The sequence below is a fragment of the Dermacentor silvarum genome, chromosome 1 (genome assembly GCF_013339745.2).
Source record: "Dermacentor silvarum isolate Dsil-2018 chromosome 1, BIME_Dsil_1.4, whole genome shotgun sequence".
NCBI lineage: Eukaryota > Metazoa > Arthropoda > Arachnida > Ixodida > Ixodidae > Dermacentor > Dermacentor silvarum.
In genome coordinates this window covers 5,628,715-5,651,827 of record NC_051154.1, presented here as the reverse complement: position 1 = coordinate 5,651,827, position 23,113 = coordinate 5,628,715, and the positions used below count along the sequence as shown (strand labels likewise).

Genomic DNA, 23,113 nt, shown 5'->3' with positions numbered 1-23,113 from the left:
ATCTGGTTCATTACGTCAGTCTAGAGTGTGCGCCCATTGTGGAGGCTTGTGTGCATCAGCCTTTGAGGGGCAAATGCCACAACTTCTAAAGTTGTACCCGACTATAGGTATGTGCCACTCTCGAATGAAGCTTTCGCCAACTTAGGCTATTGAGTTTGTTACTGATTGTGCGGCAAGCGAGGGAGCAGTTCTCAATGTTTGCAGGCACCGGTGTTTCTCGTCTCGGAGGCCACGCGCAGACTTCGCGGCAGTGCCACTAGATGGCGCAGCATGTCCAGAAATGAGAGGATTGATGTTTCTCAGTGGTAGCATGCACATTTTGGAGCCCACGGGCAGGCTTTGTGGAAGCAGTCTTAGGGAAGCACGAAAGAGGAGCCCTGCTGCACCTCACACATACCTTGTTTTGATGGTGGCAGTATGTTGTGCCGGGCTATATGGATTCAGTGCTAACACATTACCATCAACAGTCAGCTGGATGCTGCTGCAATTTTTTTACCGATTTAGACGTTCCTGGAAAACACGATCTTTCGGCACCAACGTTCAATATATCACCAAACTCCAATCATATGATACGTTTTCCGGCCGCCAGATCCCATGATCGCGACATAGTTTCGTTTTCAGTGCACCGGACTGTGCGTCGTGGTAACAAGCAGACAAAATGGAAGTACACCTTTCTTGCTACAGTACGAAGTAAAACAAAGACATGCAGACATTCCGTTTGTATGTTTTATTATTTCTTTGAACTTTAATTGGTCTGTTGAAGCAACATATCAAACAAATAACTGCTGTTGCCTTGAATAATTATCAAAGTCACATGTCACTGTGATTGATGTCACAGCACTGCAAATTATGTGGAGGCACTTATGCATCTGACGGCGACTCTCCGGCTGAAAGTGTGGCGCCTGCGAGGAGAAGGGCAAACGGCATTTATTTTGTAATTTCAGCTGTTTTCGTGGCGCGTATTGGTGTAATACTTTGCAAACACGATTGTTAGCTCGCACTGTATGCACTGCGCTTGTCAGCTTAAAATGGCCAGACCTGGTGAAGGGCCCTTTAATGAGGAAAGCACTGTACCATTGTGAGTTCCTGTAGGCAGGGTTGCACGAGGATTTCTACGAATTTCGTTGACCAGACTTTTTGTTAAATTTATCACAGTGCACCAGACGCAGTCATACCTTGAAAGGACACTAAAATAAATATTAAGTCAATGTGGACTGTTAAAATACCAGTCCAGAAACCTCGCAGCGGTAGTCTCGTGTCAAGAAAAGAGTTAAGTTCAAGAGAGAAGCATGTCTGAAATGTCCGCATACGTTTAGTGCAATTCAAATCTCCCGCCTTGAGCGGGGAGGGCTGACGTTGTGTACGTCATCACCACGCTTTACTGCCATTGGTGAGTAAAACGGCACCCACCCGACGGCGCCACAGTTTTTGCACAAAAGTCAAATGCGCAGCCATGGAGAAACCGAGCCAAGACAGAGCGTTGGATTTACCACGGCAGCTGCTCGGGTCAAGGGGTGTAGACTGTTCGGGCATGCCACGACATCACATGGACGTGGCTTTCTTTGCTACTTGCAGTTTGTGCGAGTTTCACAAGCCAAGAAAACCAGGGCAGCACTATGCGATAATGAAATTACTAAAATGCGAAAGTACGGGCGGCGCAGAGCCGAGTGGAAACGAAATATTTCGACTGCCTGCATCATTGTCAAGGGTAACTTCAGTGAGTTCTTTTTTTAAAAGTTCAATAGAACTGGACAAGTGGCACTTTCTTCCATCTCCTAATGCAATGCAATGATCTTGTTATTGAGTGGTTGAGTACTAGTGACAGATTTATAATGAGGAGTGCGTACGTCATCGGGCTAGTACTTGAATGTCCCGGGTTGTCTCAAATCGCATTCTGCATTTACCTGAATTTCTCAATTACTAAAGCTCTGTTCTCGATAATATTGACGCCTTAAACGTTCTCGAGCATTAAGCAATCACATTAGCTTGACCTAATATTTGCCTTTAGTGTCTCTTTAAAAATCCCATTCAAAAGTATATAGCATTGTAGGACACATGTATTGAACTTTATTTCACCAGCACTTTCGATATATTCAACACTGCGCCGTGCCCCTTTAAGCACGCACCTTCTAATGGGTTTTCGATCACTAATCACATCGTCAGAAATATTTAATGACAGCAATTTTGAAACGGCACTGTTTTGGAAGATGCTGTCAAACTGGATATTGAATCTGAAAGGCAGTTCATGCCATGAGGGAAAAATGAGCAGAGTGCACGCAGATGGCTCGTGCAAACTGTTGGTTATCGGCTAGAACAGATCGCCACTCTGATTCAGCAACGTGAAAGGCCTCCCAGTCCGATACGTATTCCACAAGGAAGCGTGGATGACTCTCCATCTTTGTCATGAGTCGGACGCCAACGGTACACGAAAAAGAAGACGACGAAGATCGTGGAGCATTCGAACGTCGCGAGCGCTCGAGGCACGCGAACCGAGGTGTGGTTGAGGCAGAAGCGAGGCGAAGCAGCATTATGGACGTGGCTTTTGGGCTGGAAAGTCGCTTCGTCAGCCATGCTCTGACAACGGGAGAGCGAAGAACCCGGCCACGAAGCTCGTGACGCTGGCAAGGCCCAGGCGTAGCTGTAGACCTCGGAGACGTCCGGGCGAATCTCCGGTGACCGGCTGCTGCTGCTCACGGCCGTTCCGGTCCTCTTCGCAAGAATCCCTCTTCCTCGGCCGAGCCCGATCAACCGATAATCACCGGGACACCGGGCCGCCATGCTGATCGACGTAGGGCGAAGAACGCTTCGCGAAGCCTAACCAGGCAAGTGACACGTCAGCGGCGGCTACCGGGGCGCCAGCCACGTATTCGGTCAGGTCGACGGAACCGCGAATCGTCGGAACTTATGGGATCAGCGACACCCTGAATACGACGTGGACTCGACGCGAGGAACTTCAAGTCGACGGTCCGTAAGAACCCGCATTTCTGCATTGTGGCGTAGTTAGGCCGGGGCTAGAGTGGCCAGACTTTGATGAGTCAAAGCTAAGACTGACTTAGAGACTCCAAGATGGAAACCGAGATAGAGTATTTGTTGGCAGTTTTGTATTTAGTCCGAGTTGTATATTTTACATTGAGCGAGCATCTTTGTTAAATAATGGCTTTAGTTTTGTGTGCCTCGTGCTTTTACCGTCCTTGTACATATTAAATCCTTGTTTGCTGTGCTGCCAGTCGTATCTCTCCAACCTCGAGGGTAACGCCTGTGCGCAACCCTCCAGCTCGCAAAGAGTAGGTGACAATCTTTTCCCTGAATGGCCCCAGGCATGGGATGCCCAACTGGAGATGCCACTGTGTTCGTCTGATTGTAGCAAGGGCTTTCCGCGAACGGCATTTTAGGGTACCACGAGCGGCTAAAGCGAATCTGTCCCCAACTCCCTCTTGTACGAATTTTGACATTACAGTTTGGAATAACGAAACCACTGCGTGCCATATCTGCACTTGGCAGAACGACCATCGTGGCAATGGCGCGCAAGCCTTATTACTGTGCGATTTGCAGTCCCGCACTGACACATTTCATTTATGCTCACAGGATTACACGTGAGTGGGAATATACTCTGATGTTCTGCAAGCTGAAAGCCACTTTTGAATGTAATAGCTTGTGCAGGTTCGGCAGTCACAGACGCAGCGGCCAGAGGGGAAGGGCCGAGAATGAAGGGACCATGAAGCGTTGTAGTGCCGAGCTTTTATTGATGCGAAAGCGTCAGATTGCTCATTGATCAAAAAAGCCGGCATCCGGTGTCTGTAGCAGCGAAATGGCACCTAATTCCCGTTGGCTGCGACGCCACGTTACGAGCGCATCTCGACGGAGTTCCCATTGGTTGAAACGTCACTCACGAGTGCGCCTCGATGAGTAACGGGAACACCTGGGGAGGTATTCTGTTAGAGTCCACCTAGGGGACATGTCCATTTCGTTTGCTGTTGAAGTTCTGATTGGCTGGACTGGGGTGCGCTTCAACAGGAGCCAGGTGCCACAGCCAATCAGCACTTCAGCAGCAGACAAATAGACATGTATACTTCCCCAGGTGTTCCCGTTACTCATCGAGGCGCACTCGTGAGTGACATTTCAACCAATGGGAACTCCGTCGAGACGCGCTTGTGACGTGGCATCACAGCCAATGGGAATTAGGTGCCATTTCGCTGCTACAGACACCGGATGCCGGCTTTTTTGATCAATGAGACATCTGAAGCTTGCAGTGCAGACAGACACTGTCTTAAAAAAATAACTACAACCACAAAACAAGAATAGGGACACTGGCTGTTCTTTCACCTCTGGTATGGCGGCATTGGCCTTAAGGACATACTGTGGCGCCATATGCTGGAATATCTTCGTGACATAGAAAGCGACATTACATGATATCAGCTTCAAAGTGTTTGGCCTCTCCAGCTGTTCAGCCACGGTTAATTCTGAGTGTTTGCATGTTTTAAGCATTGTATGTGTGGCGTATTAGCTGCAAAACAGGACAGTGCTTTTGTGCCAGTCTGGTGTGTAGGGCAACAAAGGCTTTTAGCAAGCGAGCAACCTGATGCTTTCATACTGGTCATTCAGTTTGCATGATTTTTCATAAAAGTGGTACAGTTGAACCCACTTATAACAATATTCAAGTGCCACGAAAATTCCATTGTTATAACCGATAATTGTTATAACTGGGTTGCATGAAAAATATGAAAATAAAGGGATGGCATAGCTGTTGTGAGAAAACTAATGGTGGGGAGGCCAGAGCCCCTCCCCACCACCTTCCTCCGTCCGTTTAACGGTTCAACTCTGCTTCCCCCACACTCCGATTGTGTGTAAAGAGCTGCGGCTGCCGGCGTTCATGAATGGCAGTGCTATAACAACTGCAAAGTGACATGCGAGTGCCGTCGAGTGATTGCTTTGGTGGCCTCAAAAGGAGCCTTTTAAAAAATGCGAGAAGGTTGCCGCGGCAGCCCCTCAGCTTGAAAAGTCCAGCAGAAACGCTGGGGCGAGATCGCCACAAGCATTTCGCCACGTACTTCTCACTGTCTTGCACGAGAAAACCCTATGTCCGTCAGATTTGGTTGCTTTACGCAAAGCTTGCCGACAGCCTTCTCCGAGGCATTCCTGTGCTCCACGTAGTGCAGCGGAAGGTCCTTCGCGAAAACGAAGGCCCGAAGGGACTGAATAGTCTGCAGGGCCTCCTGCGAGGATAACGTTGAGGCAGCCTGCCCTACCGTGTCATCGCTGCTATCGCCATCGTCGCTATTCGATGCAAGCACGTTCGCGACGAATACCTCATCGGTTCGAAGCACTTCATTTCCAAATCTGTAGCAGTGCACTGTCTTTTCAACGGCAACGTCATGCATTGCTGATGATCAGCGGGCGGGTCAGCCGTCTTTCGTTTCGGTGGCGAGTCAAACGAGGCCGAGAAACCACGTGGTGAGGAACGACTTTGACGCAACCAACAAAGATAAGCCCGAGCGCCTTAACCATTTCGGATGAGCACAGCTCGTCTTTGCCGAATTGTCTCAAAACCGTTTTGGATGAGTGTACCTCGTCCGCTCAAGATATCTCCTTTTGAGCATTTTGAATGCTCGTTTGTGGGCTAGTTGGTGTGTCGCTTTGCAGATGGCAGCAGTGGGCAGGTAATTTCTTTTTTTTATTTTCAACCGCCGTTTCACATTTCCTTGGGGGGCAACGTTTGTTTCAAAAAATGCTGTCTGGTGGATACGACGCATGTTTTGCTGGCCCGTCGTCACGGAAAAGAAGCCTTTTGCCGTTGTCCAGCTCTTCGGACGATAATGATTCAGACACCAAAGTTTAGTTCGTTTTTGGAAGCAAAAGTGATAGCGATGACTTGGAAATTAACAGTTCATCAGATGAAGAAATCTGCTCAGAAGACACTATTGCGAGTGCGCGTCATTGGCGGCGCATCGATGTGAACGACATCCCCACGAAGCCTCCTCGGTTTTCGTTTTTGGGCGTCGCTGGTAAAGCGTTGAATATAATATCGCCTGATGACTTGATAAAACTTTCCGAATTGCGCTCCTGCTCTGTTTTTTATTGTTGATTACCAGCAAGTAGCTGGCCTCCTTTATCATGAGCAGTAATAAACTTTATTATGCTAATTTGACTTAGTTTGTGCTTGAATTTTTTTTTCAACATCGAAAACTTGCTTTTTAGAATGAAAATATTCAATATCAAATTTTTTAAAAATGACCAATTTTGGCATAGAAATTGTCAAATTAATAAAATGGTTAAGGGGTTAAATCATTGGCAGAACTCCGTGGAATGAGGGGCCACCTGGCCAGCGCGCGATCTCGGAGCAGCGCTATCAACACAGTTAGCGCGGTCCATTCTTGTTTCGCAGGGTGGTGTGGCCTGCGGGAAGGCAGCGCGGGATGGGGGGATGGGGGGGGGGGGGGGGGCGGCTTCTACTTTGCCAGCAAATGCGTTCGCTCCTGTGCCGGCTGTCGGTGTTGTTATATAACCCACAGACCCCACCTGCTATACATATTACAAAGCTCTCTTGTTTTTTTGTGGAAAACTGGAAAACCTTTCTAAGCAATACACGATTGCCATGATCCACAGTATGGCCTGTTATAAAAATGAAAACCTCATTGGTATTCAGGACAACGTAACATCACTATTTCATTCTGAGAGGGGAAAAAGCAATTGATATGTGCAGCATTCTATTTATAAAAACATGTTTTCCACATCATTGTATATGGACTGACCTGTGATCAGCGCACTAATTTGATGTTCCCTTTTATTAGAGTAGACCATGCTGTACAATTTCTGAGTACCAAACTTCTTGAGAGCTAGCGACAATCTTGTTATGCAATAAAAGTAGACTCCTGAGCATGTGCAGTATTTGGTTTTCTTGCATAAAATTTTCTTATAATCTATTCGATATTTTGCATTCTCTTTTAGTCGATGCGAAATATACTATTCAGTGTTTGCACAAGATTTTGATCACTTCTGGGCTGTATGTGTCCGTCATGAAAGTTGTTTGAAATGTGAAGGGATTCTGGAAACCCATTGCAAGCAGATGTGCAGAGAGACGGGAAAAGACTTGTTGGGAGCTGGCCAAGAGATTTCTTCTGTTGATTTCATTGGTAGCTGTGCACAGATAAAGGCAAAAAATTTGGCTCAACCACTTCAAAGTAGTGGAATTCCACTATCGCAAGTTTATTTTTTGGGGTGTTTAATGTTCGCTAAAGAATGTCCTACAACCATCAGTGTCAAATGTTTTCATGCCCACTAGCGGCTGTAGAGCACCTCTAAGCATCAGATGAACAAGATGATAGTATTCATCAGATTATCGCATTGGATACCATAGTGTTTTGTTTTAGTACTTTTACTGTTTCCTTGAAGGGCTCCGTGTGTTGCAGGCGAGAACAGAGCTTGGAGATTGGTTCTGGCTACCGGCCCTACAAGAAGCGCATTGTGCGGCCCCTCATTAAGGCCCAAGAGCGGTTTGGCAAGAAACGCTCCTACCGGCTTCCCTCGGACCCTCCCAGGTATCATGGCTCCGTCCCTTGATTTTCTTCTGTCTGTTGTAATGATATTCAACAACATTGTCTATAGTGCAGTTTGTATGCACTGTGCACATTTGTGCAGTGAGCTTTCATCACTCTTTTGCTACCTGAAACATAACACCGGCACCATCGACTGAAAAATTCTGTTCATGTTTGTGTGAAAACCTTGGTAGTGTTTTTTCATCTCGCAACCTCCAAATGGCACAAAGTCTGTTAATGAGGTCATCACACTTGCAGTAAACCAGATTCCAGCTGCGTCAACTCCGTGGTTATGTGTCAGCAGGAATAAAAACAAAACTAAAATAAAGGCTTCCCTATATCGTGTCACGCCCGCTGCAAAGCACGTTGGTTTTTTCAAGTCCATGCAAATATATTTACTTGGCCGCATCCAGGAAACTTGAGTTGGAATTTTAGAAAAAAATTGTCTGGCCCTTGCATTAGAGTTTGCAATGGTTAATATGGACTCAGTTGTACGCCTTCTGCACCCATGTGGGGCAACCCGCCACACCACACACTCCGCCTCTCACATTTTGCACTAGTAAGTTGGTGTTTCTTGTTCCTTTTTATCATATGAGGTCGTATTATTTAGAAAGGAAACAGAAGTACAAGTTGGGAAAGTCACACTTTTCTAGTGTGCAAAAATTAAGTAGAAAATCGGGCTTTGAGAGGTTCCATCACACTGCGAATTGCGTGGCTCGTTGACACAATACCGTCTTCTTGGCATTATCACAAAGCCACCATCTTGATAGTATAGTGCTTAGAATATACCGACAAGCATGCTTAACCATGGTCACTGGATAGGAAGGCACACGGTGTGGCCTGCCTAGTTTCCCTCACCTCCACCAAGTGGGAACAGACATGGGGATGGGAATGAGAAGGACGACACACAGGTGTTGCACACAGTCTGCTTTTGAAAGCAATCTAGAGGACATATTTTTCCGTATCCTAGAGGACCACAACTGATTCTGGAGCCCTCAACTGAAGTCTTCATTCACCTCCCTTTATAAGGCGAGTGCATATAGCAGTTTTTCAGGACAAATAGAATATGAGTCAGAGTGTGCTAGAAACAAGTAGAATTTAATATAGGATATTTTTCTACTAGTTATGCGAATAACGCACAGCCTTCTCACCAACAGTTTTCACATCCTGGTATTCACAACTGTAGAAAGTTTCTGTCATTGCACTACACATTATGAAGCATGCTTTATTAAAAGCACAAAGGGAGGATTAAGAACATCTAAGCGCATTGTTTGCAAGCTTGGGGCTCTTAAGCCTGTTTCACATGGTGTGATTTTCATCGCTCCGAAAGTGTAATTTTGGTTGCATGCGACGAAAATTGCAATCGCACTTCTCAACCCCCACCCCTGCAGCATGCGACCAACAAGTTGGTCGCACGTTGCACTGATCTCAACAATCAGTTGGATGCGAGCACCAAAAAATAAAGAGGACGGGAGAAGATCCATCAAAATTGCGCCGAGAGCAATTTCGTGGTTTGTTTTGGTTATGGCAGTTGGGAAGTGTCGTTGAAAATCTAGTACATACCATCAGCACCAACATGCTAACACAGAATACGATCAAAATGTGCAGCTCAGATTTGGTTCTATGATTTTTATACATTTTTTGGCACGCTACATTGCAAATGAAGGGACAGTTTTTTTCACATTGGGCTTCGGGCCCTCATAGTACATACTTTTGCATGCTTTTTGATTATTGAAACAAGCTACTAGTTGTAAATACTACAAAGTGTCCCTCACGAGAAGATACGAAATTTGGATATCGTTCTTGTTTGTTGCTTTTCATGCTACTTGCAATATATAAAAATGCCGCAGTTGTACGGTATGCTTTTACAGTCATATGTATGATGATTACCGTAAAATACCACGAAAGCGCCCAGTTTCGCACAAGCGCCCCACTATTAACATTTCCAAAACTTCAGAATTCTGAAAATAATATGTTAAGAGACCACTCCCTCCAAAGCGCCAGCATCAGCCCATATATTGACCCCACGGCGGTCGCTACAAGACCGCTAGGGGCGATGATGAGGATACAGTCAACGTCTGATTTGTCAGACTCTAGACTCCCTAAGGGCCGCCTGAAAAAAATCGGGCAACCTGAACAAAGGAATGTATACCTTTTACTGCCCCCAAGGCTTCAAATCACCACAGGCACGTCCGAAATGGCACTAAAGGCCTGCCAGTACATTTATTAGGCATATTGGTGTTCATATAAAGATAGGAGACGGCGGGTGCACACATGTATAATTTAGGATTACGTACCGTGTCCCATGACAATTGCCCCGTCCCACAATACTTTGGGTATGCTTCTGCTTCAGCGCATAAGAGTGCTGTACTGAGGCAAAGCTGACTTTCAGGAACCGGCATTATGCAACGCAAGCCATTTGGCGAGGATTACAAAGGTGGAGTCGGCGCCATTTTTAACAGCAACGAAGTGTTTCGATGAAAACCAAGGCACCGAACAGCAAGACACATGGTAGCGAACATCGAAGTAGCTAGGCCCAGCGTTGCTGCAGTGGTGGCTATGGCTGCCAGCTAATGTGTGTGCCAGAGCACCGGTTCTGCTGCGAGATGTGCTGTGAGATGTACTTCTGCTGCGAGATGTGATTGCGAATCAAGCTCGCAACGCAAACGTGCAAGCTATATACACTCGAACCTTGTTATAACGAAATGGGATATAACAAAGTGAACGAAATTCCATCTGAAATCCCCATACAGATCAATGTACTTAAAACCTTGTTTTAATGAAGTGAAAATGTCCTGCCAAAGGATATGACAAACTAGATTCGCCTCCGAAACGAAAAAATACCCGACTGTGGTGTGCTGAGTACATTGTTTTTCGCGGGGTTCGGTACGCGTTTGCAGTGACAGTTCGAAACTCCCACGTCCCCGTGCGAATATGTTGAGGAGCAACACTGGTCTTTCTTAATGCCGCGTGTAGCTGCACACTTGCGAACAAGCAGCTGCTCACTACCGCACTTCTCCACTGACCTTTCTCTCTTGCGCATGCCTGGTGTCTCCGCGTTGAATGAAGTGCGCATCCCCGCAGTGGTGTGAAAGATTAGCGTGTTTACTTCTGAGTGGCTGCGCCGCGCAGGCAGGCGCAGCTGGGTGTGGCCTCCGAGATCTCCCCGGTGCAATCTCGGGGATCACGGCCAAGCCTGCGCGAGTTGCACCACGCTGTGCGGCTACGCGTGGCGGTGAGAAATATTAGTGCACTCACTTCTCTCTTTCTCTACGGCGCGGCGCACAGGCAGCGGCAGCTTGGCCTAGCCTCAGAGACCTCCCCGGCACAATCTCGGGGGCCGCGCCCAGGCAGTGCATTCACTTGTCTCACTCCCTGCGGCGCACCGGGCTGGCTGGCAACTGGGCGTGGCCTCTGAGATCGCTTTGGCATTGGGGCAATTTCGGAGGTCACGAGCCGGCCGAGCCAAGCTCCTCGATTGACCAGCAGAGCGCTGTGTTGTGGGCCATGTGCTGCTCGACGGCAATGAGCCAAGTGGAAAGCGGATGCGAAAGCCCATCACCATGGAACCGAAGGCAGTTATCTAAAGGTTGTCTCGTCAGGTGCTAAGTCGCGTGTTGCACATGCTGAAGATTCTTTTGGTGTTTTATTCAAGTTTCATCGCATGGGGTGTGGCCGTGTAGCGTCGTTCCGCGGGCCACAAAGCCATCATCTTATTTCCGTGCTTATAATTGTGCACCCCATTGGGCATATATATTGCAGTAAATTGCAATAATGGATATAACAAAGTAACGGATATAACGAAGTAATTTCGGTTTCCCCTTCAACTTCGTTACAACGAGGTTCGAGTGAATCGTAATGGATGTTCTTGTGATAAACAGCATTGTCAGTTTAGTTTCTCAGCATTTTTGCTGCACAGAAACCAATAAACCTTCAATATGTTGCAGACTTTGTATCCTTACTGCACCTGCATTAACCCTCACTTTAAAAGGTAATTGCCTATATGACCTTCGATGTCAAGTGCGCATACATTATGGGCTTGTTAGTCATGTTGTGGCAATGCACTTTCGTCTAACCACCTACCCTAATGGATGGGCTTCCATTGCACTTACTTGAGTGCATCAAATTTCGTTTGTTTATGCAAATCATAGCAAATGACAGTATTCTAAGGATCTACTTCACGTAAAACTCATTCAACAGTGTGAAAAGCAGGCAATGCATTAAACAAGAGCAAATTAAAACCGTGCAGTGAAGTCAGCCAGTTGCATTCATTCCTGCGAATGGTAGCATCCAAGTGCATGGTTTTTTGTACTTCCACAGCTAATCATGTATGTGGACACATCACAAGGCATTCCCAACAAGACAGAAGCAAAGCTGCTAATGAGTTTGCAATTACATTTATTGCATATATTGCCCATATAACCAAGAAGGAAGGACGAGATGAGTGCAGGAGTAAGTCCTGTGTACTCGTCTCATCCTTGCTACCATTTTTCCTTCTCATTTATGAATAAACTTGCCCAAGTAAATGTTCTATTAAGCCATATAATCATATCCTCTGTCATTAATACCATGCAACTTGCAAGATAAAGAAAAAAAAGCATGACGTTTGTGTGTCTGAATCATCATCTTGTTAGATTGCGAGATGGAGCTGCTTACTGATTTATTCCGTAATGTGACTTAATGGCATATGTGTGCCGGTGGTGTCTTTATTTTGTGTGCTGCTCTTAATTAACTTCAGTAAGACAGCACTCATCCTGTCCTTCTTATCATGTTGACACATTTTCTGCGGTGATTTCAAGTATGCATCGACTACAACTTGCCCATCTTGCTACAGTATAGACCACTTATAACGTAACCGCTTATAGTGCAGGACCGGATATAGTGCGGTCTCTTCAGACTCCCGTTAATTTTCTCATAGCACTCCATTGCGTGCATTTAACGCTTATAGTGCAGTTGCGGGAAACGAAATATCGGTTACAGTGCGGCTCCCTGGGAGTACGGAAGTCAGCGGAGACGGCGAACGCTCCCCTCAAACGGGCGCCCCAAGGAGTGCTCGGGGAAGAAAGAGAGACAAAGTGGAGGAGAAGGGCACGTGGTGGTGCGAACGAACAGCCAGTGAGTCTGAAACCAGAATCTTGAGTGCGAGTCGTGAAATATCACGGTGCGCATAGCGAGCAAGGGCCACGAAACTGTCAACGCCGGCCAACGCTTGTTTCACAATAACGGCAGTTAACGAAACTTCGAGGAGCGGGCGGCGCCGGCACATCACGACGAAGGGGGCACGCGGCGACCGTGGAATGTGAGGGAGGAGGGCGGCAGGGAAGCGGATTTCGCCTCGGTAACTCCGCCGCTTCGGTGGCTCCCCTCGCCCTCCCTCGTAGCTCCCTCACTTTCGACTGTCACCGTGCGTGCCCGCCGCCGTGCAGGTGCCGCCGCTCCAGCCGGCCCGGCGCCAGCTCCCCGAAGTTTTGTTTTCTGCCGTTATGGGGAAGCAGGCGTTTGCCGGCGTGGGGGGCAGTTTCGTTGGCCGGCCTGGGACAGCGCCGCTGCTTCCCTCTGCGCTGTAGCCGCAGCGTGCAAGGTCAACACGTGACTAGAAAGTAGAGGAAGCATAAAGGAGAAAGAAGGGTTCACTGCCACTTTCTACACGTGGCTACGGTAGCGTGGCTGAGACGTCGGCACGTACACGCATGTTCTGGCGCAACGCAGAATCAGCGACCTTGCCATTTAGAGAGAGTGAAATTTCCGCCGCATTTCTTTTTTCTTTTTTGTTTTGTTCGCGCATGACATTGAGTCTCTCCTAAGCTTTTACTTTATGGCGGTGCCGGAGCAATGCCGGTCGGAGGCGCCGCCGCGTGATTTGGTTCGAATTAACGAGATTCGACTGTAAATTGAATGCAAACGTTCTAGCCGCATTCCTCGACTGTCGCATACGCGTGGCGGCTCGGTGCACATGTTTTGCATATGTGTGGGCCTTGAAAATTGTTGCTTTGGTTATAGTGTGGTACCACTTATACTGGGGATATTCGCGACTCCGGCGACTTACCTTATAAGCGGTCTACACTGTACTTTACTGCAATTCTATATAGTATACCTAGTTCTAATTCTAAAAACCTAATTCTCTTTAAAAAAAGTTTAACAATCACACAGTCCCAAGAATGAGGTGCCCCAGAGGCTAAGCAACAACAACATTCTGTAATCACATGCTGCACAAACTAAAGGCTAAAATAAACATGGCTCAGACAGTGCAACACATAAGACTGCACTAATCTTTTACAGATAGCTGAATCTCACAAACACCATCGCAACACAGCGACACAACCGAGCAAGGCTAGTTAGGTTACACAAATAACAGAAAGGAGTAGAATCAGGGTTCATGTTCACAAAAAGCTCTTGCGTTAGCATTATTCATATTCCAGCCAATCGTGATGCTGAGCATATTATTAGCAAAGGCAACCAGCTTATGACGAAGAGCACTTGTGAACAAAAAGCTTTGCAAGTTTGGCCACAGATGAAGTGATTCACTGATGAATAAGTACATGTTCCCTTTGAGAGCCCTTGCTGCTTCATTCTTGACCTGTCACTGACAATAGTGCTCCCAACAGAAATGCACCAGCAGTGAAATAACAAACAGTGCTTCCACTGTTCATGCTGTAATAAAATAAGTATACTTAAAGCCAGCTTTCTTTGCCTCACCCACCACAGTTTCACATCAGTCAATTTGTACAGTGGAGCCTCTTTGATACGATCTTTGCGGGAACCAGAAAATGAAACGTATCATCCAAAAGTCCTATCATCCAAAGCAAGCGCCAAAACGTAAGAAAACAGGCTTACTTGGTGACAAACTCGTTAGCGAAGCTTCCTGTGGCGTCGAGTGCTACTGCTCCGCTGTCACCTCTACTCTTTGGGAGCCGGAGGGTTGCGTACATGCGCTACTCTCGATGGAGGAGAGTCACGACTGGCAGCACAGCAAACAAGGATTTAATATGGACAAGGATGGTAAAAGCGCGAGGCACACAAAACTAAAACCATAATTCAACAAAAATCTCCACTCGAAGTTAAACACCAAACTCAGATTAAATACAAACTACTGAAAAAGAACTATCTCAGTTCCGGAGCCTAGCTCCGCCTTAGAAGTCACTAGGTCAGTCCTAGCCTTGACTTGCCAAAGTCTGGCCGCCCTAAATTCGGCCTAACTGCGTCAAAACCATGGAGGAAGGAAGTGCGGGCTCTTACGGATCGTCGGTTTGGAGTTCTTGTTGTTGGGTCCTTGTCGTGCGTGTCCGAAGCGTTGCGGGTGCCGTAAGTGCCGACGCCTCGCGGTTCCGTTGACCTGACCGAGTGCGTGGCTGGTGCCCCGGTAGCCGCCGCTGACGTGTCACTCGCCGGGTTAGGCTTCGCGAAGCGTTCTTCGCCTTACATCGATCGGCATGGCGACCCGGTGTCACGGTGATTATCGGTTGAACGGGCTTCGCCGAGGAAGAGGGATTCTCGAGAAGAAGACCGGAACCACCGTGAGCAGCAGCAGCCGGTCCCAGGAGCTTCGCCCGGACGTCTCCGAGGACTACAGCTACGCCTGGGCCTTGCCAGCGTCACGAGCTTCGTGGCCGGGTCCTTTGCTCTCCCGTCATCAGAGCATGGCTGACGAAGCGACCTTCCAGCTCAAGAGCCACGTCGATAATGCTGCTTCGCCTCGCTTCTGCCTCGACCACGCCTCGGTTCGCGTGCCTCGAGCGCTCGCGCCGTTCGGAACGCTCCGCGATCTTTGTCGTCTTCTTTTTCGTATACCGCCGACGTCCAACTCATGACATCCGCATAACATGCGCATTATGCAGAGCAGCATTACTCGACATCATATGAATCACAACTAACCCACTTTTGTTGAGCGACTTTAAAATAGCTCGTCACGTTATGCTGGCACCGAAGACTTGCACATTTCTGTGAATCTTCACGCTTGCCCATGACGGTGTTCAGTGTTAAAACCGGCAAACCAAGTTCGCTTGCCAGATCCACACGCTTCCTCTTTGGGTTTTCTTTGAACTTGTGGATGATATCGAGTTTTTTTTTTTTTTCAAAGTCAGCGCCTTGCGTTTCCTTGACATAGTCGCAGAGGTCACGGCACCATGAGTCGAAGAATTCTTAATCGAAGGAACACCGTTGAGCAGCGTGACAAAGCAAGTGATACGACTCGCGGACGAGGGCAGGCACTTCATGAGCTTCATTCAGCTACATGACCACATCAAGATCTCGCCTGAAAAGCCACCCAAAACAAGTGCGAGCGGAAGCTGATGCGAGCAGACGATACTACGAGTGCGAATAGCGGTCGGGCAGCTCCGCATGACACCAGTTTCCCGCGCGTATGTCACTGAAGGGGCAGCTCTTATTCGTCTCCTTCACTCGCAGCTCGTTTGCCGCCGGGGTGCAGGACAATTTAAATTGGTCCAGGACCGATCTCTTCCATGGCACGAAAAACCTGCTTCGTGACGCGTTTTGCTGCCACCGGCACGCAGCGCGCATTTTTCTGCTAGTGTCGCAGGCCCATAACACATTGTTCATGGGTCGTTGGAATGTAATTTAATCTAGTACACTTGAATATAAAGCTACAAGTTTCAGAAATACTAGTTCGCAGTCGTATCAATAAATTTCAGGTGAAAACGCGATCGTATCAACCGCATGAAAATACATTGCTCCTATGGGTGCGTTGCCGGGATAAGAAAAGAAAAACAACGTATCATCCCGAAAAACGTATCACGCAGAATCCTATCAACGAGGTTCCACTGTATTGCCCTGGATATGTTCATGGAAATGTATATAAACGTTATATCAAATAAATTTATTGTGTCTTGAAAAAGACCTTTCAGAGGAGGTGTTAACAATAGACATTACTTGCCTGACACCCCACACACATTTGTGTGCCGGATGCTAAGTCCGGCCATATTAGAAAAACTGGCCATATTAGAAAAGTAGAAACTTGGGGCTGGTTTGGATCTTCGACTAACTCGAAACAGTGCACACAAATTGACGGATCCAAAGATGGCACGACAATACCGAACTTACAGCTTTATGAAGATTGGTGCAATATATGTACACGTGTTTGACAAAAATATGAATTGTGCATGTAAACAAAGAATTTGCTATCAATGTCGAAAGTGTGATCTTGGCTTCTTTAGTTTCGTAGATTCGTCTAATCCTACCTAATACAGAAATTACGTTACTTAGGTGAAGCTTAGGACTCTGATTGCAAATTGTTAGCTTGTTAACATGCGCACTGCACATTTTTCTCATTAACATGTGTGCATGATATTGCTACGGACCAGTATTTACGATGACGAAGAGGCCAGTGGTGTGAAGATGACGGCAAAAATTGGAGGCAAGCGCGGGCTGTTTCCTTTTGGCCAAGTGCAGTGAATTAATTTGTAAATATACTTGTACATAGCCTCTCATCTGTGTCTTCCCACGTAACATAATTGGGTGGAGGTTGACGTTCCCTGTCCTCGTCACGGAGCTTCGCAGTGGAATCTACGTCGAGCCTTCCATCGTGGATCCTGGAGATGACAGCTCGAATCAACTGGCTCCAACACCTGCTGCCACTCCGATGACCTACATTGTACTCTCCCCTCCCCGTGATCCTGGCCTATTCTAGGGAAAAGATGGGGAAGACGTCGAGGACTGGATCAGCCTGTACGAACGCGTCAGCACCAATAACCGGTGGAACCCAACTGTCATGCTCACCAATGTGATGTTTTACCTCGGTGGCACACCCCAAGTATGGTTTCGGACACATGAAGATGAGCTCACCAGTTGGGATACACTTAAACAAAAGCTGTGAGACTTGTTCGGAAACCCTTATGGTCATCAACTTGCCGCAAAGAAGGCGTTATCCAGCCTCGCGCAGACGTCAACAGAGCCCTAGACGTCTTGACAAACTTTTTAAAGCACAAACAAGAGACAAGGCACACGTTGCTGGCAGCAACGAATCATTGCGTTGGAGGTTGCTTTCACAAATCTTTTCTGTTGAGAAGCTCATAGGTTGGTTTCATCCGCGCATGCTTTTCTCATTTATCCTGATAATGGTTTTGCTCCATCATATTAGAAAGATTTTAACTGCGCTATGAACAGGGACAAAGGAGGACGAAATGACAACCCGTGCGCAGACTCACAACTAGCTTTTAATGTGTGAAAGATGACATATATATAGTGAGGATAACAAAACAATATGAACAAGGCATGGTCACATGTACACTTCAATCATAGTCTCGCGCCTAGATATTGCACTTCGCAATCTGCAAGTGCCACCGACGGATCACTGATGCATCCACACGTTTTCTTAATTGCATACGCCTCGAAGATCTCCCGCGTGATGCGATCCTTATGGCGATATAAGATCTTAGTTTTTTTCAGTAGCGGTCGGCACGCCTTGTTTGTCTCCTTTTCACAGTCCCTGCAGTGTTTCGCCACGTGAGAATAGCCATCAGACAAGCAGTTCGTGGAAAGAGCAGTTAAAATCTTTCTAATATGAACTTCAACCAACTAGCCCAACTTGGTGCACTACCTTTGCTCCATCACTTCGCCACGTCCGACGAGAAACGCAGGGGCACAGTACACAAACACACCCGTCGCTCACAGTAGGTACCAGACTTTGGAAAACTCTCGTCGTAACTTCACTTGGGAGAAAAACAAAACACCACGGAACAAACACGCACAATGTTTGTTTTCAGCGGTATGTCGCCGCGGGATCCTGTTTCCAGACGAAGCGCAGTGAAGCGTCACCGATGTTAGCTGAAACCTTTCTTCCCCGGCTCACGGCTCAGAACAAACGCCCGCGGCACAAATTGTGCATCGTAAGCTCACAATAATATTTCCGGCATGACAGACCACCACAAACAATTCGAATTCACTCTGACAAAGGGAGACGCACACAGTTGACGCGACTCAGCCCAGTTCGAAGCGAGGGCGGCCATGTTAGGAATGTTCTCCGTCGGCTGGGTCATTGGCCGTCCGGCTCATGACGTCACCTGAAGTGCACGCCTATTGGTGGAGGTTTATGTGTATCCGCCTTTCAGGGGCAAATGCCGCTGCCTTCTAAAGTTGTATCCGACTATAGAATCGATACCGTAATGGCCATTTGCATGCTCACCAGCGTGCTCTTTCCCTTCTTTTGCATTGAAGTCGTCCATGACTGCAGTAAGCTGAGTTTGCACCTTTCTTATCGCTAACTCAACAGCTTTATAGAACTGTTCTATTTCTTCATCATCGTGACTGGAGGTTGGGGCGTATGTGTGTACTACCTTCATTTTATGCCTCCTATTCAGCTTTATTACCACAACTGCTACCCTCTGATTAATGTTGTAGAATTCATCAATGTTGCCCATTATGACCTTATGGACTAGAAACCCTACTCCGAATTCTCTCTTACTTGAAAGACCTCTGTAGCAGAGGACGGAGCCGTTAGTCAGCACTTTATGAAGCCTCACCAGTTTTTCTAACCTCACTAAGGCCAATAATATCCCAGACAATGCCTGATAATTCCTCAAATAGGCCTGCTAAGCTAGCCTCACTCGAGAGGGTGCGCATGTTGAACGTTGCTAGGTTCAGTTTCCAGTGGCGGCCTATCCGGACCTAGAGATTCTTAGCACCCTCTGCCGCGTCGCATGTCTGACAGGCGCCTTGGTCAGGTGCTCCGCAGCCACTGGGGACTGGGGGCCATGGGGTTAATTGCAGGAGTCATGAGGGAGGTAGTGGCCGAATACTGCACCAAGGAGGCCAATTCCTGTTCTGGTGAGGGAGTGACATTGTTGAAGCTTAGTGGGCCTTCCTTAGTAGACTTCATCGTTATAACTGATAATGCGGCATCGGGGCATTCTAGTAAGCGGGTTATTTCACCATGGAAACCATACAAAAGTTGACGGTGCAGCAGCTTCTAATTGTTATAACCGATATATTGTTAAAACCAGTATCGTTATAAGTGGGTTGGACTGTATACGGTTGACAGTGCCCTTGGCACTGATAACGAGCTTGGCACAGCGCCAGAAACACTTGTTGGCTTTCGGCGCCGAGTCACGGGAAATTTCACGAAAGTGAAACTATCTCCCAAAGTGACTGCCTGAGAATGCCGCCAAGAAAAGCCTCGTCTCCTTCTCGGGCAACGATAAGTGAAAAGAACTAATTACCGAATTGATTCCTTGAATAAACGTACCATTTCTCTCTCCGTTCATCTTGCGTTACGTTCGCGGTTTTATTTCTTTTTATTTCGCAGACTGGAAAGTCGGTGCTTGCATTACAATCATGGTCGCATTACATTTGACTAAATATGGTACATTTGGCACTAATGTGCTGGGAATTAATTGCAGTGGATCATTTATGTGCAAACAGGCAAAATTATATTAGTTATGCTGTATACATTTTAAGAATATTAGCAACGTGGCAAAATAACAGGAGCCTCGTTTGAATAGCCTTTGATAGCAATAAATATGTTTTTCAATATATATATTTTTCAAGCAACACATCATTACGTGGCCAGACGCAGCAGATCACTAACAATGAAAGCTGTGCAGCTGTTATGCCAGTGAAACGCCCCAGCTGATTAAAATTCACCGTCATTAAACACGTTCACTTGGTGGCAACAGCTATTGAAAGTTGGACGGATAAACTGGCTGAGGTATTATTGTTATCAAGAGAAAACATCTTTATAACAAACCTCCGTGATGCTGCTTAAAGGAAATGACCACCCCTTTCGCAAATAACTTAAATTGATAAACGAAGAGGAATGCGATCGATGCCAATAGGCTGCTGCTTATTGCTCATGAGTGAGGTTTCAAAACACTAATTAAAGCAATAAAGTGCAGACATTGATAACTAAAGCCGAATAAAACAATTTCCTACTTATTTTGTAAAAAGATGACATTTGAACTATGTTTGTCGCCTGGTACAGCTACATTTATAGATCAAATATTTAGCCAAGTTGAGCGGCCCTGGCAGAAATAACACGAATCAAAGTATGCGACCAAATAACAGTAGCTCCACTTATGCGCTTCATGCTGTAATGCGGCGTGTTTGATTTGTCGCCCACTGTGGTGATTGCTGGAACTTAAGGGGAAGGAGGGGATGAGAAATATTGTTTTTGTTTCTTGGCAGAAAGGACTGAAATTTGGCACACACACTGTATATTGCAATAAAGAGACCAATCTAAAATTTCCTTAAGATTTCTGTGTTATTTTTTGTTTTATAAGAATTAATAAGAATTTACAAGTTCCTTGCTTGTGGAAAGCCTGGCACAGTAACGAAACATGGTAGGTAACTGGGAATACTATGTTTGCTCAAATGTCTAATCTACATCAAGACAGTGTTAGATTTTTGTGTTTAGTGCCCTCATAATTTTTTGCTCAGAATGACATGCATGTGACTATGCTTCACTGTGTAGAGCCATGTAGTCATTATAAAATAATAACATAATGGAAAGATAAAGAAACATTTCAAGACTGTCTTGGAGTACAGCACAGTTTATGGATCACAGCAAAACAATTTGGATCAAAATCGGTCCTGCCATTGTTGTGCTATGCTTTCCACGAGCGAGGTGACCGCCAAAAGAAAAACACAATTGAGAAAACAGGCTGCAAAGTTTTGCAAGCAGTGAAGATTTATTAGAATGCATTGGGGCTGTAATATTTGCCATCAGTGCTGTCAGGCATCTTCTTGCACCCTTGCCTCTTCGTTTGGTGGGCTTTGAAAATTTGTTCACAGCTTGGCTGGCCTATCAAGCTGAACTTCCGTTCAGTTGCGGACACCGCGCGAAGGAAGCAGCGAACGCTGCATGCTTGCGCTTCTGCTGTTACAGCTGACACGAAACATGGTTTGAGGTGCGTCTGAATGGTGCGACAGGTTCGGGTGACGATTTGTCCGGTGAATCTTCGGTGATCACACTGTAGCTCGTCGATGGTTGGGGCTAGCTTGCAGGCTGCGTGTCCATGTCGCACGATGCATCAGAAACTGAGTACGCTGTCTTTGCTAGCAATGGTTACCTTCGACCTGCGTCGCCTCTAACGATACGATCTTGGCTACTGATTTGCGCGGCCGTATGCCAAGGCGCCGGAGCCTCCGTTGGCACGTTTTCTGTTGACTGCCCTGTCAGTGCCGATGGCACAGGGCGATTGTCGGCTTCGCTGCTGGAGCCAGACGGCACAAGGTAGCGCGGCACGTAATCCACGGTGCAAGGTAGTGTGGCACGCGGCATGGCACGTTCAGTCGGGTGCTTCTCTGTTTCTTCCGCTAATAGTCATAGGAGGCTTGCGCTTCTGTATTCTGAAGGCGTGCTTCATCCAAAATTTCTTCTCAAACGAGCGATGATACATCACTAACCTGGGAGCTCTCAGAAATCCGAATTCTGCATGTCAAGTGAAGATGTCGGCGTGGTTTGCGAAGCTGACAACTGCAGTTGCCATCTTGCCCGCTGCTACAACAGCAACCAATTGGGAGACGCCTTTCAGCACAACAGCCAATCGTAGGTCCACTTTCATCGGAGGGCCCGTGTGACTGCCTCCAGCAGACTTGCACTTCTTTTCTGTTTGTGCATTTGTTACAAGATGGAGACGACCGACGAAACTTTGAGCTTTCGAACGATACCAAGATGGCGGCGCTCAATGGCGGGAAAGACAAGATATGACTCCGTGAACTGTGGCGATTTTGCATGATTCAAAGCTGTTTTCTCGCCCTGCGCACTCACAAATAAAATTTTTTCTGGCACTTTTAGTGCATTTTCAACTTAATCATGTTGATACAGTGTAGATTAGGCGTTGCAGATACCAAAACCCGTGACTTTTAAAAATCTATCTTTCTCGCGATTTTCGCAATCTGATCCCTGCGTCCCCCCTCAAAAGTGTTCGGCGCCTGGTTGCGTGACCTCCAGCACTTAACATGTGGGAAGACAGCGCATTACCTTCAAGATTGGGCGTGTAGGCAGTGTATGTGCCCAGCTGCGACGTGTGCAGTGACGGCCGGGCTGGAGGAGAGTTGAGGGGCCTTCCTCCTTCCCTAGCGCGCCCTTGATCACGCTCAGATTGTGGGGATTGAGGGTTGCGCCGGCATGATTGCGCGGGCTTCACTGCTCTGCCATCCCTCGCCATCGTTCCCCGCTGGCCTCCTTCTCCGCCCGCGCCGCCTAACCGGTTCCCGCGGTGGCGCTGCGCACGCGGCGGTTGTAGGGTGCCTCGATGCCGGCGGCGCTGGGCATCGAGGCACCCTAGGCGGTGCGCGGTGAGGGCGGGGCGCTGACGTCACTACGCGGCCGGTTGTCGGCCGCTAGTGGCAGAGCGTGCCTCGGGACTTCTCTCCAGGACCAGCGCACGGTACGTTCATGCTTTCCTCTCGTCCGCCGACACCTTTGTGACTAGGACTGGAGCTTGCGCACGGTGCCTTTGCCCGTGCGGGGAGCGCGTACTTTGTGCTGATCCTTTCCCGACGCTAAGCCGACGAGCGGTGCCATTAGTGCTCGCGCGAGGTCGTACCTCGCCGAGCCGCACTTGCCGAAAGCCTAAGCCGAAGGATATTGCCCGTGCTCTCGCGAGTTGACCCATTGGTTATCGCCA

The 23,113-nt window shown here is 47.4% G+C and overlaps 1 protein-coding gene across 3 annotated transcripts in view; it reads left to right on the top strand.

Annotated features, from left to right (window-relative positions):
- The window catches only part of LOC119456255 (mitogen-activated protein kinase kinase kinase 12-like), a 237,110-nt gene that overhangs the window by 105,050 nt on the left and 108,947 nt on the right, over window positions 1–23,113 (top strand). For 2 of the 3 annotated variants that reach the window (XM_037717911.2, XM_049660863.1), the window contains exon 10: window positions 7,407–7,535. The exons of the other annotated variant lie outside the window; for it this stretch is intronic. In XM_037717911.2, the coding sequence (XP_037573839.1) occupies window positions 7,407–7,535 (129 nt within the window). The remainder of the gene's footprint in view (window positions 1–7,406; window positions 7,536–23,113) is intronic. 3 annotated transcript variants of the gene reach the window in all.